The sequence below is a fragment of the Mesitornis unicolor genome, unplaced genomic scaffold (assembly GCF_000695765.1).
Source record: "Mesitornis unicolor isolate BGI_N332 unplaced genomic scaffold, ASM69576v1 scaffold18243, whole genome shotgun sequence".
NCBI lineage: Eukaryota > Metazoa > Chordata > Aves > Mesitornithiformes > Mesitornithidae > Mesitornis > Mesitornis unicolor.
Genome location: NW_010176902.1, coordinates 16,362 through 32,344, shown reverse-complemented (window position 1 = coordinate 32,344; position 15,983 = coordinate 16,362). Strand labels below are relative to the sequence as shown.

At 39.5% G+C, this 15,983-nt stretch overlaps 1 protein-coding gene across 1 annotated transcript in view; it reads left to right on the top strand.

Moving 5' to 3' along the window:
* Positions 1 to 3,590, top strand: part of SMC3 (structural maintenance of chromosomes 3) — a 28,052-nt gene extending 24,462 nt beyond the window's left edge. The window contains exons 24-29 of the mRNA XM_010181879.1: positions 312 to 559; positions 690 to 902; positions 1,610 to 1,801; positions 1,962 to 2,139; positions 2,711 to 2,817; positions 3,122 to 3,590. Of these exons, the coding sequence (XP_010180181.1) occupies positions 312 to 559; positions 690 to 902; positions 1,610 to 1,801; positions 1,962 to 2,139; positions 2,711 to 2,817; positions 3,122 to 3,193 (1,010 nt within the window). The 3' untranslated portion in view covers positions 3,194 to 3,590. The remainder of the gene's footprint in view (positions 1 to 311; positions 560 to 689; positions 903 to 1,609; positions 1,802 to 1,961; positions 2,140 to 2,710; positions 2,818 to 3,121) is intronic.
* Positions 3,591 to 15,983: the final 12,393 nt, after the last annotated feature.

Below are 15,983 nucleotides of genomic sequence, written 5' to 3'. Positions count from 1 at the left end.
GTTGTTCTTCAGTTTTGTCTAACATGTCTAAAACTTGGTTGCTGTCAAATAGGAAGTAGCATCTATATGGCTCAAACTTTTTTTTTGCTTCCTTTCTAGACTTTAATATGACCTTAGTATGTTTGTTAGGTTTTTTTAAACTATATAGTCATGGGGCAGAAAAGAGGAATTTTCAGCTTTTTGTCTTAAAATTGACTTCTTCATAGATCTTTAGATTATCTTTTTGTTTCATAATAATGGATAATTGCTGATTTTATGTGGGCATGTAAAACTTACCACTTTGGGTTTTGTGCTCTCCCCCAATATCTCAGATCTGGATAATTCTATTGACAAAACAGAAGCAGGAATTAAAGAGCTACAAAAGAGCATGGAACGCTGGAAGAACATGGAAAAGGAGCATATGGATGCCATTAACCACGACACAAAAGAACTTGAAAAAATGACTAACAGACAAGGCATGCTCCTCAAAAAGAAAGAGGAATGCATGAAGAAAATCAGAGAGTTGGGTTCACTTCCACAGGAGGCTTTTGAAAAGTATCAAACATTAAGTTTAAAGCAGGTATGTTTAAAGCAAGTATGCTTGGGCTTTACGTTTTATGACCTGAAATAGTAGCGTTATGCACGTCTTGAGTATCAAACGTGGCTAGAATTGCAAGTCGCTTTAATACTTTAATATTTTCCATTTGCAGTTATTCCGCAAACTGGAGCAGTGCAATACAGAACTGAAGAAATACAGTCATGTTAATAAAAAAGCTTTAGATCAGTTTGTGAATTTCTCAGAGCAGAAGGAAAAACTGATAAAAAGACAAGAGGAACTGGACAGGGGCTACAAATCCATCATGGAGCTGATGAATGTCCTCGAGCTCAGGAAATACGAGGCTATTCAGCTGACTTTCAAACAGGTAACAAAATGGCAACAGTTGTAAAGACAGTGGTGCTGAAATCAAATTGTCCCCTTATGTGTCGGAAAAAGCAGCTAATAAGTACGTTTATTCTATAATAGTAGAAGGCAGTATCATGTAACTTGAGGTTCATGGAATTTTTAAATACTGAAAAAGAAATAGGCTAGCATTTAAAATAGTTGCTCATCTTGGTTGTATTACAACTCTAGCTTTGCGTTAAACCTCTTAAATACTTCCTTTCTGGTGACTCTCTTTGCACTATGTACAACCCGTTTGGGGGAAATTCTGGTAACAAACTGCACCAAATCTATTCTCCAGATTCAGTGAAAATAATTCCTAATGTTAACGAAGGATCTTAACTATGAAGTATGTGAAGTCTTCTCTTAGATGACTTGCTTAACAGATCTCATCTGAAGTTTACTTAAACAAATAGTAGCTTTTGCTGCTGTTTTATGTTTTAATTCTACCACATTCTTGAGAAATTTGTGAAACTTACCATACTACAAGAACAGGTGGTTTAGGTGTTTTTAAACCAAGCTGCTAAGATGTTTTTAAATGTAGCATATATGTCTCACTTCTACTTGTGCTTAAGAATGAGTGTGAATCTCTTCTTTGAAACATACTTTGTGTGATCATGTGAAAACAGTTATCTGCAGTTGATTTCATTATGCGAAAACAAGCTGGTGTATTGCCTGCTTCTTTTTCAGGTGTCAAAAAATTTCAGTGAAGTATTCCAGAAGTTAGTCCCTGGTGGCAAAGCCACGTTAGTGATGAAGAAAGGAGATGTGGAGGGCAGTCAGTCCCAGGATGAAGGTGAAGGCAGCACTGAGAGTGAAAGGGGATCTGGATCTCAGAGCAGTGTTCCATCTGTGGACCAGTTCACTGGAGTTGGCATAAGGGTAAAGCAAAATATTTTTGTTTCAGTAATCTGAATGTTCATTTAGATTGCCTTTTAACTATATTTTAAAAGGCAATTTTTAATTGGTCCTGTTTATTTGCTATAATAGCAAGTGATGTTGTTGTTTAATATTTTGAAATCTTGTTGCATTGTTTTCTTAGGTATCCTTCACAGGGAAGCAGGGTGAAATGAGAGAAATGCAGCAGCTTTCAGGTGGACAGAAATCCTTAGTGGCCCTAGCCCTGATATTTGCTATCCAGAAATGTGATCCAGCTCCATTCTACTTGTTTGATGAAATCGACCAAGCCTTGGATGCTCAGCACAGAAAAGCTGTTTCAGGTAACTGTCCCTCTTTGTTCTTCATTGTGGTTGAAGGTGATAGTCTGTATTCTTATGCCTGATGTTGCAAGAGTAAAGCTTTTAATCATAAAGACATGTTTTGGAATATCCCAACACGGGTGTTAGAATTTAACTTTGTGCCTTCTGAAACTCTCATGCGCTTGGTTTTAAGTAGAAGCTCTGTGTTGTCTGCTGCATCTAAAGGATCTGCTTACTGCACTTCAGTGTGGTGGAAATAGTCCTATTCTGAAGTGTAGTTTGATTTTGGAAATGAACTTTTAGCTTATTGCATTATTGGAAAACTGATTACTTTGTTTTCATCATAGAAATTAATACCCAGTTGGTTTTGCTGAGTGACTGGATTTGTCAGGTTTGGTACTGGCATTTAAGACAATACTTAAAAGCCTGATATGGATCCTTTCTTGATTTGTGTTGGGTTTTTGTTGTTTTTTATTAACCAAAACCTCACTTTGAATAAGGAATAGCAAGCTCTTTGCCTGTCTCATATTAAGACCTGTCCTGCTTTATTGGAAAAATTATATTAATGAAGAATTTTTGTGTTCTTTTTTAGATATGATTATGGAACTAGCTGAACATGCTCAGTTTATTACAACAACTTTTAGGCCTGAACTGCTTGAGTCAGCTGACAAGTTCTATGGCGTAAAATTCAGAAACAAGGTAAATAATATATTTTAGTTTACTGAGAACCTTATCGAGTTGTGCATTTGAGGCTTAACAGGAGTTCAAAGTGAATCAGTTGTATTAGAGGGATGGGTTTCAAGTTATATTGCAGTCATGTGTAGAAGTTCTCTTCTTCCTGAAAAAAGAACTTAAATACGTTGTGATGTCCCTTGTCGTGTTCCTTAAAGGAGACGCGAAATTGATTAAAATCCCATTGCTGAGTCCTGGGGCCTTTAGAAATAAGCGTTTTACTCTGGAGAAGATACTGTAATAACCGTATACTTTGTTTTGTTTCCACCAGGTTAGTCATATTGATGTGATCACAGCAGAAATGGCCAAAGACTTTGTAGAAGATGACACCACGCATGGTTAAACGAAATTGTACTTACTGCTTGTTTGGAAGCTGTGTATAGTGCTATGTTTATGCCAGGGACCTGTAAATTTAAAGGATGAAGTATTTAGTCCTTCTTAAAAATAGTTTTTAAACATACATTTTAACCAAGATCCCAGAAGTCTTAGTTTCAAAAGGAGCTTTAGTATCCATTTTGTCTCTGTTGCTGTATTTTATAAGATAATTGTTAACGTTACCTTTATACAGTAACTGTAGTTTGGATATTATATTCTCTTCCTCAAATCTTTTGTAAAATGTCTGTTGCTGTTTTAAAGCTTTTCAGAAAGTGCTGGCTTCTTAAGTCTAACTTTCTCACTTATATTGCCTCACATGGTCTTTTTAATGGCTTCAATTAAAATGATCTGTTTTATTGCTGTAACTTGTATACATTAAGTTTTTGGTTTACATTGTCTTTCTGTGGAGGATTCCACTGAGGTGGAGTAAATACCCTTTGGTCATATTGGAGCTGCATACTTCAGAAGTATGAGACAAAGCCGTTATTTCAAGCCATTCTTACTTCTCTCTTTCCCATATTGCGCACGTTGCCAGTGCCAGCAGAAGACCACCCCAAATCTGTGCTTGTCTGAATTCATAGTGTTCTGGTTATTGAACTGAAAAACTGTAGGTATTATAAGATACTGAGAAGTCTGAAAAGACTCTAGAACTGTATCAAGACAAACCACAGCTCCCTCTTTTTCCTGTCACCCTGGCCAGTGTAAAGGTTCTTCTGTTATATCCCTTCAGGCTGAGACCCTATCATAACATGAGCCAAGTGACAGTCACCACTCAAAATGTGAATCTCTTCCTGCTGTCTAGTCTTTTGGTGAAGCCAAAATTGAATAATTTGATATGTTTTTCTGAAAAAAGTAAGATTTTAGCATGAACCGTATGTTTCTTAGGTAGCAAAGCAGTTGTAAAAACAAAATGAGTTGGTGTTGCAGTAGTGTATACATAAAAATAAAATAACCTTAAACAGTACCTTATGTAAACTTAAATAGTACGGTGGGAAACAGTGAACTTGTATACAGCACTTACTCTGTAGTGCACTTTCAGCAAAGCAGAAGAATAAAGCTGTCTTGATAGACTTTCATCTGCAATCGCCCCTGCTCCCCACTGAGAACTTCAGGAAGTGCAGGTCTCCTGAGCTGAGGAAAGTGCATATACTTGCCATACAAGGCAGGGTAAGAGAAGAAAACTAAGGTTGGTGTGGAGTAATTTCCTCAGGGAACGATAGTTGTGTTAGAAATTTCTATATGCAGTAAGTCTTAAGCCAAAAGGAAGAGGATATGGTACATGACATTAATGAAGCTTTCTGTAGTCTCTGGGGAGTTGCTAGCTACATTGTAGACTTCTCTCAGTGAAGAGAGGGTGGCGTACAAAACATGAAACACATTTGAAGCCAAAGTAACCCAGGCATCCCCCAAAACTTCTAGTATGTAAATAGACTTTTTATTTGAGAGCCCTGAAAAATTTGGAATTTGTCCTCTGCATGCAGAGCTCTGAATATGCAATTGGAGTGGCTACAGAGCAAAGCATTCCTGAATTGCTCACAGGTGAAACAAGTGATTTCAAAGTCCAGAGAAGGACCTAAAGAACCCAGCCACAGATTGATACCTGAGGTTACTGGTTTCGTGCAGTTTGATCCAGTGCATGTAAGGTCACACTTGAAGTGTCTGTAATTTGACCTTCAGATACAGAACTTGCCTGTGGTAATAGCAGGCTGCGCTCAGCTAACTCATTAGGCTTGCCAGTGCTAAGGCTTGACAGTTCTTAGTTTGAATTTTGGAAGAGGTAGGCAGTGCATAGGCCATGAAGCTAATTACTGTGCTTATTAAGAAATGTCATACTAAATCCATCTTGGACTGATAATGAATGTTATCAAATAATCTCATTACAGTGGAAGTAGATGAGTAGTGTAGATTATTTTTTGTAAAGTGGCCAGCAAAAAGAGCCTAAATGCAGCTGAATAACTGAGTAATTTCAGCTGTCTTACAAATTTTTGTCTGGGTTGAGTCCAGCATTGTTTGTTATCAAGCACAGTAGGAAAATGGGTTACTCTAGCAAGCTGATAGAAACAGTACTTTGTTGATAATATGCAGGTTAAGAATAGACAAGCCTTTAGCTATCACTTCAATTTATTGTCTGCTAAAGACCAAGGTTTAAAACTACTTGCATAAAACTTGATTTATGAAGACTTTCAGAATCCCTTCTTGAGGTAAGTGCAGGTGGTGGTGGTGATTTTTTTGTTAAAACTTATAAATGACTACTGAACTTCATTGTGTCCTTTAAAAGTGGCATTTTTAGAGAGACTACTTTCTGAGTTGCCACCTTCTTTTTCCTATGAGCCTACCCCTTCCCACTTGCTCATTCTCAATGCTGTGATGCCTCTCTGCTGTGCAAGAGTGAAAAAACTCAGTGATGTCAGTTCCTTTGTTTCACTGTGTGAGTGCATTACCACTAACACCAACATGCATGGGACTGGAATGGGAAAGGCTGAAATAAGTTGAAAAGCACCTCCTCCAGATGTCAAAGCACAGCCTTTGTATGGTGCTGCAGGTGCCCTACAGTGGGTTTGGGTTGCTGAGGTAGTAGCTATAGTTAGAATTGAAAAGGGCCTTAAACAGGGATGGAGTAAGCTAGGTTATTTAGCAAAATTTGTATCCACTCGCTACATTGAAAAATAATTTGCATGCAAGAGAACTGTGTGGAAGTAGGAAAACCAGAAGATTGTTCCTTGCTCTGTTTTAAGGGAAGTCCTTGTACAAAGGAGGAAAAAAGACATACAATCTAAGGGAGGATTTTGATTTTCCCAGCCTGGTTTTGGCCATGGTTAAGGTCAGGAGTGGTAGCACAGTTTTCTTTGCTGTTTGCTTCATGATGATTTGCTTCAAATTGCTGCATAAATTTGAAGATGTGACACAGCCACTGCAAAGTGCAGTGACTGGAGTGGTAGGTTTCTGAGGTGTATGTGTGTTCTGTGCTGTTTGTGGTGGTTTGGATCCAGTCCGCTCTACATCGTAGTTTACATGCTGCCTTTTCTGTCTGCCAGTGCTTTAAATTCTTCCTAGAGTCTTAAAAATAAGTTTTGTTGACAGTTACTGTGACCTTGAGTTTCTTCGCGAGTCCTGTTTTTTCCACCTGGAAGTTTAAGGCAGAATTCAATGGAACTACACAATTGCTCTGAACTGTTGGACATCCCAGAAACTACAGAAATCATGGGTGCCTCATGGCGCAACTGTTCTGTATGCCCAGGGAGCCTGGGCTCAGTCATACCGACTGCAGGATCTGCATGGTGGCTCTGGTAGATGCTTCTCAGAAACATGGCAACACAGGGTGGTTGGTTATTTTATGGGTCAGTATCACGAGTACACCTGCTGCTGCCCAAGTGTACTGGGAAAAAGTCACTGGTGGTATGATCCAGAAACATGAAACTGAAAAACATTACAATTTAACTGTTTTCTGGTTGTCCCTGCAGTGGAACACAACTGTTGTTTTCTGGCTGTTCAACTGGGGCTGTGTCTCCTACTGCAAGCTTGTAAGTCACCTGGGAAATACTGATATAATGTAACTGCAGACTGCAATACATGTGTTCAGCTGTTAATTTTCTTAATTATTATGTGAAATTAGCAGCTGAATCGCTGATCATTTCTGATATCTTAGGATAGTTTTCATCTCTAGCAAATGTTCTTCAAATATTTTGTAAGATTAACACCTTTGAGTTCTGTGGTGTTAATCTATAAATGTTACAAGATGCAGTTTGTAAGTGTGGGCAGCAGATGGAGCCAAACTGGACTAAATGTAAAAATGAAATTTATTGTTAAAAGTTGAGGGTGAAATCTACGCTTTTTTTTAATGAGGTTTTAGAATTCTAGAGACTATTACAGTGGTCATGAGGATCTTGAACAAGTAGAGGAAATGCAAATCCTAAATAGTTTTACGTGAACAAGAATGTAAGTAAATGGGAATAAATCATACTTTTTGCTTAAAAAATTCTAGAAGCCTTTTGGAATTCAATAATTTGCTATACTGTTCTTATTTAGTAGGACTGTGCCATTCCAGAAAACTATGTGTAAATATATGTAACAACAAACATTGTACAGGTAACATTAAAAAAAAAAAATCTGAAAAATTGTCCCAAAAGCATTAGAATCAGGTTCCTCTGTGAGAAATGACTAATAATTCTTTCTGGTCAATGAAGTCATCACTTGCTTCTTGCAGTTGAACCTGTGGGCATGGGAGGTGATGATTCCCAAGGCAGGAATGAACAGAGGGGACAAGCTCCTTCTGTTGGAGTTCTTCCCTCACAATGGAGGTTTGGGGTGAGTTCCCGTGACCGCTGAGATCCTCTCAGCGGCTCCCATCTGAGTGTATTTATCTATCCATAGGCACATGCAAGAGCACTTCTCAAGAACAGCTGCTCTGCCTGTGGAGCACCAGGTTGTAGTAGAGAACAGCTCTTCACCTGGGGGGAAAGGCAGTTTTATTGACTCTTAGTGGAGCCCTGCTGATTTTACAAGCTGAGAGTATTCAGATATTCTTTCAAAATATTTTCCTAGGGAAAGGTAACCTTAGACCCTGAAAAGTCTTTATTTCCAGCATCTGCTTTCATTCCTCATTAGACACAATGAATGGTTTTACTATCTCCCTAATAGTCAATAAAAGCATTCCCAGTAACAAAATCTAAATCTTCACATGTGCATTTAAGTTCATTTCACTAGTGATACTGTCTTATTTTTCAAAGAGGGTTATAAAAGAGTGGATTTGGGTTTATAGAAAAGCAGATACATAACACTTCCTTTTAGTGCCTTAATAAGCATATTTAGGGATTATTTTAATTGGAGGCATTTTTCACCTCAGTCCTGGCATGATGTCTCTCTTCTCCCTCTTACAGTCAGCTGAAGTGCAGTGAGAAGCCGGTTAGACTTAAGATCCTTATTTCTGGTTATTCTGCCTTGCTCTTTCAGTGGAGTTTTTGCTCTTCACCGTTTGTCTTTTGTTTGCTACCTTTGTAACCACGAGGGGGCATCTCTTGTTTTTATTAACATTGACTGCCTCAACTTCAGCTCACTGATTTTAGTTTTCTGCCTATGCATTTTGTCTCAGACAAATGTTTCTTATATAGTGCAGCAACAATGATGGATTAAATAATTGTCAGTAGTCCTTGGATTCCTCTGTTGCTGCAGTTTGAGCTAAGTGTTAACTGTTCAAAGAGTTCATTTAGTCTAAATTTTTATAACTAGACTGAACCCAACATCACTTTTCAGTGCTACTGAATCAGCAGGTGCTTTGTGTTTCTCTTCACGTCTAGAATTAAACTCTTCTTCCAAAATGCCTCCAAACTTCTGTTTACTAAGGCATAGAAGAACTTGCAATTTCTTACTATAGTTGTGGCTTGTATTTGGGATAGTTTTATTCCTCTGTGTGGAAATGTAGAGATGAGAAATGACGTGCACCTTATCAGGTTCTGATGCCTGACAGTTCCCACCATTCTAGAAATGAGACGAACATCGGGTGGGATCAGCATTTAGAGTCCACTACTGCAGCTATCCCCTAGATGATGTATCGGTGAGATGTTTGTTGGATTACAGGACCTCAATGATACAGCTTCTGCATATACTGTGCTTTAGATAGGATGCATTCCAGACAGGGCATGTATGTGAGTTAAAAATACAACAAATTGCTGTTGGTACCGCTAAAGGTTGGAGGCAGATGCTGCTGGAGCCTTGAGCACACTGACAGTCTGCCTCTCTCTCTCCAGAAGAGCCTAAGTTTTTCTACTTAAAGTTTAAGGAGGAAAATGCATCCATAGCCTTTAGTGTTCAGATCACCCGAACACCATCTGTCCAGCTGGACGCAGGCCCTCATAGTGCAGGGGAAAATGCTTCACCCCCTTGCTTAAACTGAGGGGAAGTCTGAGCTTGTAAATGAATTTCTGGTCTGTTTCAGAATTCAAACTTGTAAACGTTGAGTAGCTGGAATCTCTCAAGTACAGATGTAGTTTGAAACATTGGCTACTTGGGAATAAATTGCATTCCCACTGCTTTGTAATTACCTGCAGAGTGACAGATACTGCAGAAACCAGAACTGGGTTCCTCTGTGTAGCTTCCATGACAGCTAGGAGTGGTTTATACATTTTAGAACATATATATAATATATTACATTATATTAAAATAATATTAATACATAGAAATATATTTAGGGTATGTAAAGACATATTAAGGAAATATTCTTTTCTACTTTAGCCTAGTGCTATATTAAAGATTTTGTCCAACTCAAGACTGAACAGCCTGGTTTTTGCTTGCTTAGATGAGAAAAGCACTGTACTGGGAAGGAGGTGTGTACACACAGTTCTTACAATGCACAGTGGTGGTATCTGATAGCTTATTTATTTATTTATTTTTAAAGGCTCAAAAAACATGGGCTGCAACAGTTCTGGAGTCTTAATTTTTTTCCCAGTTGCGCTTACCTACAGTACCATCATGTAGATTTGCCACTAGATTAAAGTTTTGGGGTATTTGATGGGTTACAGTGTTGTTTATTTATCTTTAAAAGATACCAAGTGACACATCACTGTTATGGTTACAGCCCCTTTCAAAAAAAAAAAAAAGAAAAAAAAAAGCAGCATTCTTTTGCCAAGCCTCGTTGTCTTATGCATGGCAATTCTTTGGCCAGTTTTCAGTCAGGGCCCCAGTATTTTTGCCCCCCCGGGTTTTCTGTGGATCTTACTGGAGGCGACGCAGACTGAAGATAAGGTTCAAGCTGACCTTCCTTGGTTGGTGCCGGCTCCTGGGCATTACTGGGTTTATTCTCTGGTTCATCCAGGGAGCAGATTTCAAACAGAAAAATGCTCTAGTGGACCAGGCAGTGCTTCTGAGCCCAAGTTTTAAATCGCTTGGCCTCTCTTTGCCTTCATGAATCCTCTTTTGCCCCACAAAGGTAATTATGCTGAAGCTTTTAAGATGACTCTGATGTTGAAGAAAGATTCAGATGGGTGTCTAGGTAGGTAAACGGATGCACAACTTGGAAGCATGGCAACACCCAAATATCTTCTTTAATAAGGGACACTCTAAAAGGCTACATATAAAAGCTTTCATGCACAACACTCTGTATATCTAGATTAAGTCTGAAAAAGGTCTGCAAATTTCAGGGTAAATAAGAGAAAGGAACCCACACAATTGTGTCAAAAGAAGTGGGGAAGTAAAATAGCTGGGGTTGTGCTAGTGTGTCTCCCCTGAACTCCTAATGAGCATTTGGAGTTGTTTCCTGGGGGAGACGTAAGACATCAAGGATCCAAGCTGAAAGCAAATCACACCTAGACCTCAGTGTCCACTGTAAAGAAGGGGACCACAAACTGGGTGGTGGAGGAGAAGGACTTTGTTTTCATCAAGGAATAGTCTGGTGGGTAGCTGGAGTCAGCAGGGAAAACTGAAGAATTCTTGCTTGCTTTCGGCCTTTTTTTAGTTCCTCCTTTTCTCTGCCTTCCTTGGGAAGCTGGGGCATTATCTGGATGAGAATTGTTCTTGAAACAGCAAGCAAAATGTTCCCTGTCAGAATAGAGATTGGCTAGCAGTATCTAGCACAGTACACTTCTGCTTGGTTGTCTAATTCCTCCTGGTTTTCGAGCTGCTGAGTGAGGCAGTTTGGGCTGATTTCTGGAATGTGCAGCGAGACGAGGGGAAAGCATGGATGGATACAGCTGGCACGATAAAACTGGAGAGGAGGTTCCCAGGACAGACAGACTTTCAGGGGGTTTTTTGTCTTTCCTGTGTAAGAGTTCAAGAGAAGTGGCTTCACTGTGGGAGCCCACAGGACCTCTGAGGTAGCAGAAGAGTGTGTTGTGCTGGTTCTCTGACATTACCAACAGCTTCTAGAAGAGCAACCCAGAATCACGAGACTGGAGATTGGCAGCCAGGTAAGAACACTTGGATTGTCGAGTGTGTTTGCTCATTGAACCTTCTTGCACAGAACAAGTCCCTTCTCTTGTCTGATCACTCAGAGTTCACCTGACAATAGAAGGAAGGACTGCTCAGTGGGTTGCAGTTTCAGATTGCTGACAAGAATTTACAGTCACTCATACCATGCACTGCTAAGGAATCTCTGAATGAAGCCCTAGGATCTACGTGTGGGTTTTTACACTGGCTGATTGTGGAGGCTGTATTAATAACTCTTTGTTGTGTAAGTACATAAATGTTGGCCTGTGTGGAAGAGACCTAAAGGGCTGGACAAGGGCTGTGATCAAGCTCTCTGACAGTTGCTTTGTGACATTCAGCAACTCAATGGCTGCTGTTGTCTTTGTCTGTAGGGAAGTTGTGCTCACAAAACATATTGGAGCACTCAGGCTGTGCTACAAACAGCATTACTGATGCCACTCTGTTTCCTTGCTTTTTGTGCATTTTGAAGTGCCAAAAAATCCAAGGCAGGATCCAGGATGCTCCTTCATTCTCTATGCAGAGAAACCATAGCACATGGTCTGGAGAAGCCTTCATTTGGTCTGCATGCCTTTCCTCCTGAGCAGCGTCATCAGCGTTGCCAGTTCCTATGAGGTACTCTGCTTGGTGACTAGAGAGCTTTATTTAGCAGGACACGCAATCAAGCAGCTCCAATTAGGAAACTATTAAGAGCAAAATAAAAAAATGGTGTTGAAAGAAGCTAATTAGGTACATAATATCTGGACTCACATCCAAGGATAACTTAGTTATGCATTGCATAAATTCATTGTTTATGAATAAACTGTAATATCCTGTCAGTCTCTAACTTCTACATGTTTTTCATTCCACCAGGGCTTGGATAATCATTTTATGAACCAATTTCCTGAGAGCTGAGCACCCTTTATGCTTTGTAGTTTCTCCTGACTTCACCTTTCAGGAGCTATGCACAGTGACTGTGGTATGGATGTGTGTATAATGGCTTGGCAGATCTCCACAGTTGTGGAATTTACAATCATCGGTCTGTGTGTAACGCTTGGAACAGCTTTTTTTTTATTTCTGGTGGATGATGAATTTGGCCATCTGTCTCCAGTGTCTGCTGTCCCTTCCCCCCACTCTCCTCTTTCCTGGTATGTTGGCACTGTTGCACAGTCAGCCAAGGTCAAGGGCTGGAGCGGAGGTCCATGACCTTCACTGCTGAGACCACGATGGCTCAGTCCTCAGTTTCCTAGGGTAATTCTCCAGTATGTTATGCACCCACAGGTCTGAGATGCCATGCAAGGAGGAGGGATCCATTTACAGTAACATTAAGAATGCGATAATAGGAACTTCCTTCCCACATGTAGCTAATACTTAAAGAGTACTTTATTTTGGTCTAAAGTTAACAAGTGGGCTAGTTTTTCAAAACATAAATGGAACACTTCCTAATTTGCACCAAAAATGACAGAGGACACTTGAAATCAAATTAGCTGCACATAGTCTGAAAATGTTAAATGCAGTTGCACTTAGACATCACTGAGACAGATGGAAGCTTTGATGAAGCAGAAATAGAAAGCCAAGTAAGTTTGTCTTGGCTCATTCCATTTTGCCCCTGGCCTGAAATAAAAATATTTAATAGTAAGTATCAGCAGCCAAACAGATATAAAGTTTTACCCCTATAAACCAAGGTAGTGTTAGTAACTGTAAAACTCAATCCAAAGATTTCTGAGATTAATGGGAATTTTTCTACTGAGTTTGTCCAGCTTTGAATGAAGTGCATAGATATAAATTACTTTATGTAGCAGCTTGCAGTGGTGGATCTCTGCAAGCACTTGGGGAATCTTTGGGAAGCTTTTCTGTAAACGGCGAGATCTTTAGTGTAAGACTGGAAGGCTCATTTACTGGTGTTGGCAGTCATCATAGGGATGCACAAGTGTCTGTGCAGCTCCGCAGGGAAGAGACTTCTGCAGTGTTACCAGTGGTGTTACAAAATGATGAGTCAAAAAAGAAGGAAAAAGCAAGACTGTGGAAATCACGGGGCTGAGTTTGTTTTTAAATAGAAGGCAGTACATTCTTTTTGTTTAATGCTTCCCTTCTGGCCTTTAAAGCTGCATGCAAACCATACTTCAAAGCAGTTGTGTGTACCCAGGAAGGCTGGGAACTTCTTTTTAATTGAAACCTGAAATTCCCATGCAGTGATATGACTCCATCGCACAGGGCTAAAAGATGGTACAGAATATCATGAGATTTGCATTAACATTTTTGGAAGAGGTGATACTGAGCTAGCAGAGGGAATGAAGGAGTTAGATTTAATGGAATTGACAAGAAATAGGAAAGAAGGGGAAATATTACATGTGGAAAATAATCAAAACACAATATCTGATGACAGAGCAGATGTAAGATGCCTGGAAAATAGTAACTTTCTTGCGATTCTAGATCAGGATTAGCTCGGACAAGGAAAAACTATGAGTAGTGCTGTGCAAATTCTATGCACAATATTATTTAGCCCAACACCTCCAAGGGGTTGTTAGTTTTCAGCTCTTTTTTTTTCACTTGGCTAATTTCAAGTACATGTTTTTGCGCCTCTTTTGGCTGCAGTGTTCAGAGGTTTGTCTTGTGTGTCTCAGCAGTTCTGTCTTGACATGAAGCGGCTGAAGAGGTTGATGCTGAAGGTTGATAACTGCAAATAGCTTCTCTCACCCCTTGAGAAAGAGTGCTACCCCCTCACATGTGGTCCGGACCATATGTCCACAGGCACTTGCGGAACCACAGTATAAAGGAGTAGATCTGCCATGAGGGAGCCTTGGCTCTCCCATCAGAGGCAGGTCAGATATAGGGTCTGTTTTTCCTGCTGGGATTTAGAATCATAGAATCATTTAGGTTGGAAAAGACCTTGAAGATCATAGAGTCCAACTGTAAACCTAACACTGCCAAGTGCATCACTAAACCATGTCCCCAGGCACCATGTCAACACATCTTTTAGATTTAGCTCAAAAAACCTTTAAATCTCTCTCTTCAAGACTTTACTGTCTCTTCTTAGTATGAGGTGACCTAGAGGAAGAGAAAATGAATACACTGCATGTAAACTCAGTGTGAGGAAAGAGGGTGTCAGTGGTGGGATGACTAATAAAAAGTTTAATGTGACTGTTTACCTGGTGCTTTTAGTAGTCTTGAAGTGCTAATGAGCCTTTGAGATTGGGCAACTTTGGATTCGTTCTCAGTGTATACCAAAGCATAAGGGGCCTCAGTTTCAAGGACAGCAATAGGCTTATGAGTTGATCTGAAAATGAAACATTCCCTTCATTGTTGTTATAATAGTTCCTCTGTCTTAATAATCCCTCAAAGATCAAAGCAGAAAATGTTTTGCTCCTTGTAGGGAAGAAAAGTTTGGAACCATAAAATTCAGATTACTTTGAGACTTCTGTCTCTCTGACCTTACCAACTGGCAGAAAATTAGATTACATCAAAGAATCACTGGAAAGGGGCTTATTTAATTTTGAGATTTATTAGAAATTGTCACATGTGTTTGTAATGCTAACAGCTTCTTTCATGTCACTTTACCGCAAAAGAGAGCGGCATTATGCCTGGATGAAGGTATAAAAGCTGAACCTGTGAACTGTGATAAAGACGTAAGTTAAACTTTCTTGGATACACAGTCAGATAATTCTGCTGTCTGAACTACACGTGTTAAGGGCTCAGAAGTGCAGGAGTTTGATTTATTTTTCCTAATAGTAGTACTATTACAATTCAATGAATTCTTAAATTAAAACCAATAATTTTACTTAAAAACCTTTCAGATAAGATAGGCAAATAACAATCCTGTCCTAACAAAGAGTTGAAAAATACCTGTTTGTCATGCCTCTTTTTGTAAGACCTTGAAAATACCTCTATTCAATTTGACTTTTCTCTGTGCAAACTTGGGATTTAGGAAAAATACAACCCTTTTTTTGAGAATAGATGTGGGAAGGACAATTCTTCAGGTGTCCATTCAGAAATGAGAGAACTAACTGCAAGATGGGTGGGAGATCACTAAAACATACCTGTTTCCAAAGAGCTTTGTAATGGCAGGTTCACTCTGCTCCACGAGCTGATCCCTCAGCTTGTCTCATCTTTCAGTCAGATTGATGTGTAAAGAGTGGTGATAGGTGGCTTTTGTAAGAATTTGAAATGTTTCGTAGCAGTCAATTCTGAGTTAAATTCTCCAGGATACTTAGTTGTAATTTTCCAGTTTAAGTCCATGATGGTATGAGGACCTGAATAAGAATTTTTTGCTATATTCATTGTATCAACTGCATATCCGTTGCAGATTTGATTTACAGTTGTTAACTGATCTCTGGAAAAAATGGCATAGCAATATTTTAGCAGATACTTAAAAAGATTTAAGAAGGTAAAAAAATGCTTTCCACAGAATCGGGAATGGACACAAGGTGAAGGAGCCCACAGTAAACGCTGTGGAATTGTCTTAATGCTCCATTGAAAGCTCAACCCTTCTGTAATTTCTACACCTTGATCTAGGTCTTACATTTTTAGAGAAGGAACCCCAAAAAGACAAAGTAGTTGCAGTAAAAATTGAGATGCAGGCAAATCTGAATGACTTTTGCCAGTGAAATCTACTTCAGTCTGGTTTATTGGTCCTTCACCACCTGTGATTTGAGTGGCTTACCGCGCAGGTACTGGGTGCCTTGAAAGACTTCTAGAAAGCAGACTGAGAAAGTATGCCTCTAGTAAAGCAACAAGATTCAAAGCACTGTGTGTTTATGAGGGATTATCAGAGGCCTTGGGCATGCAGTGAGATGCAAGGCTGCAGGCCAAGTGCTTTCAACCTCTATCAGTGTAATAATCCATACAAAATGTGCCACCTTACCAAT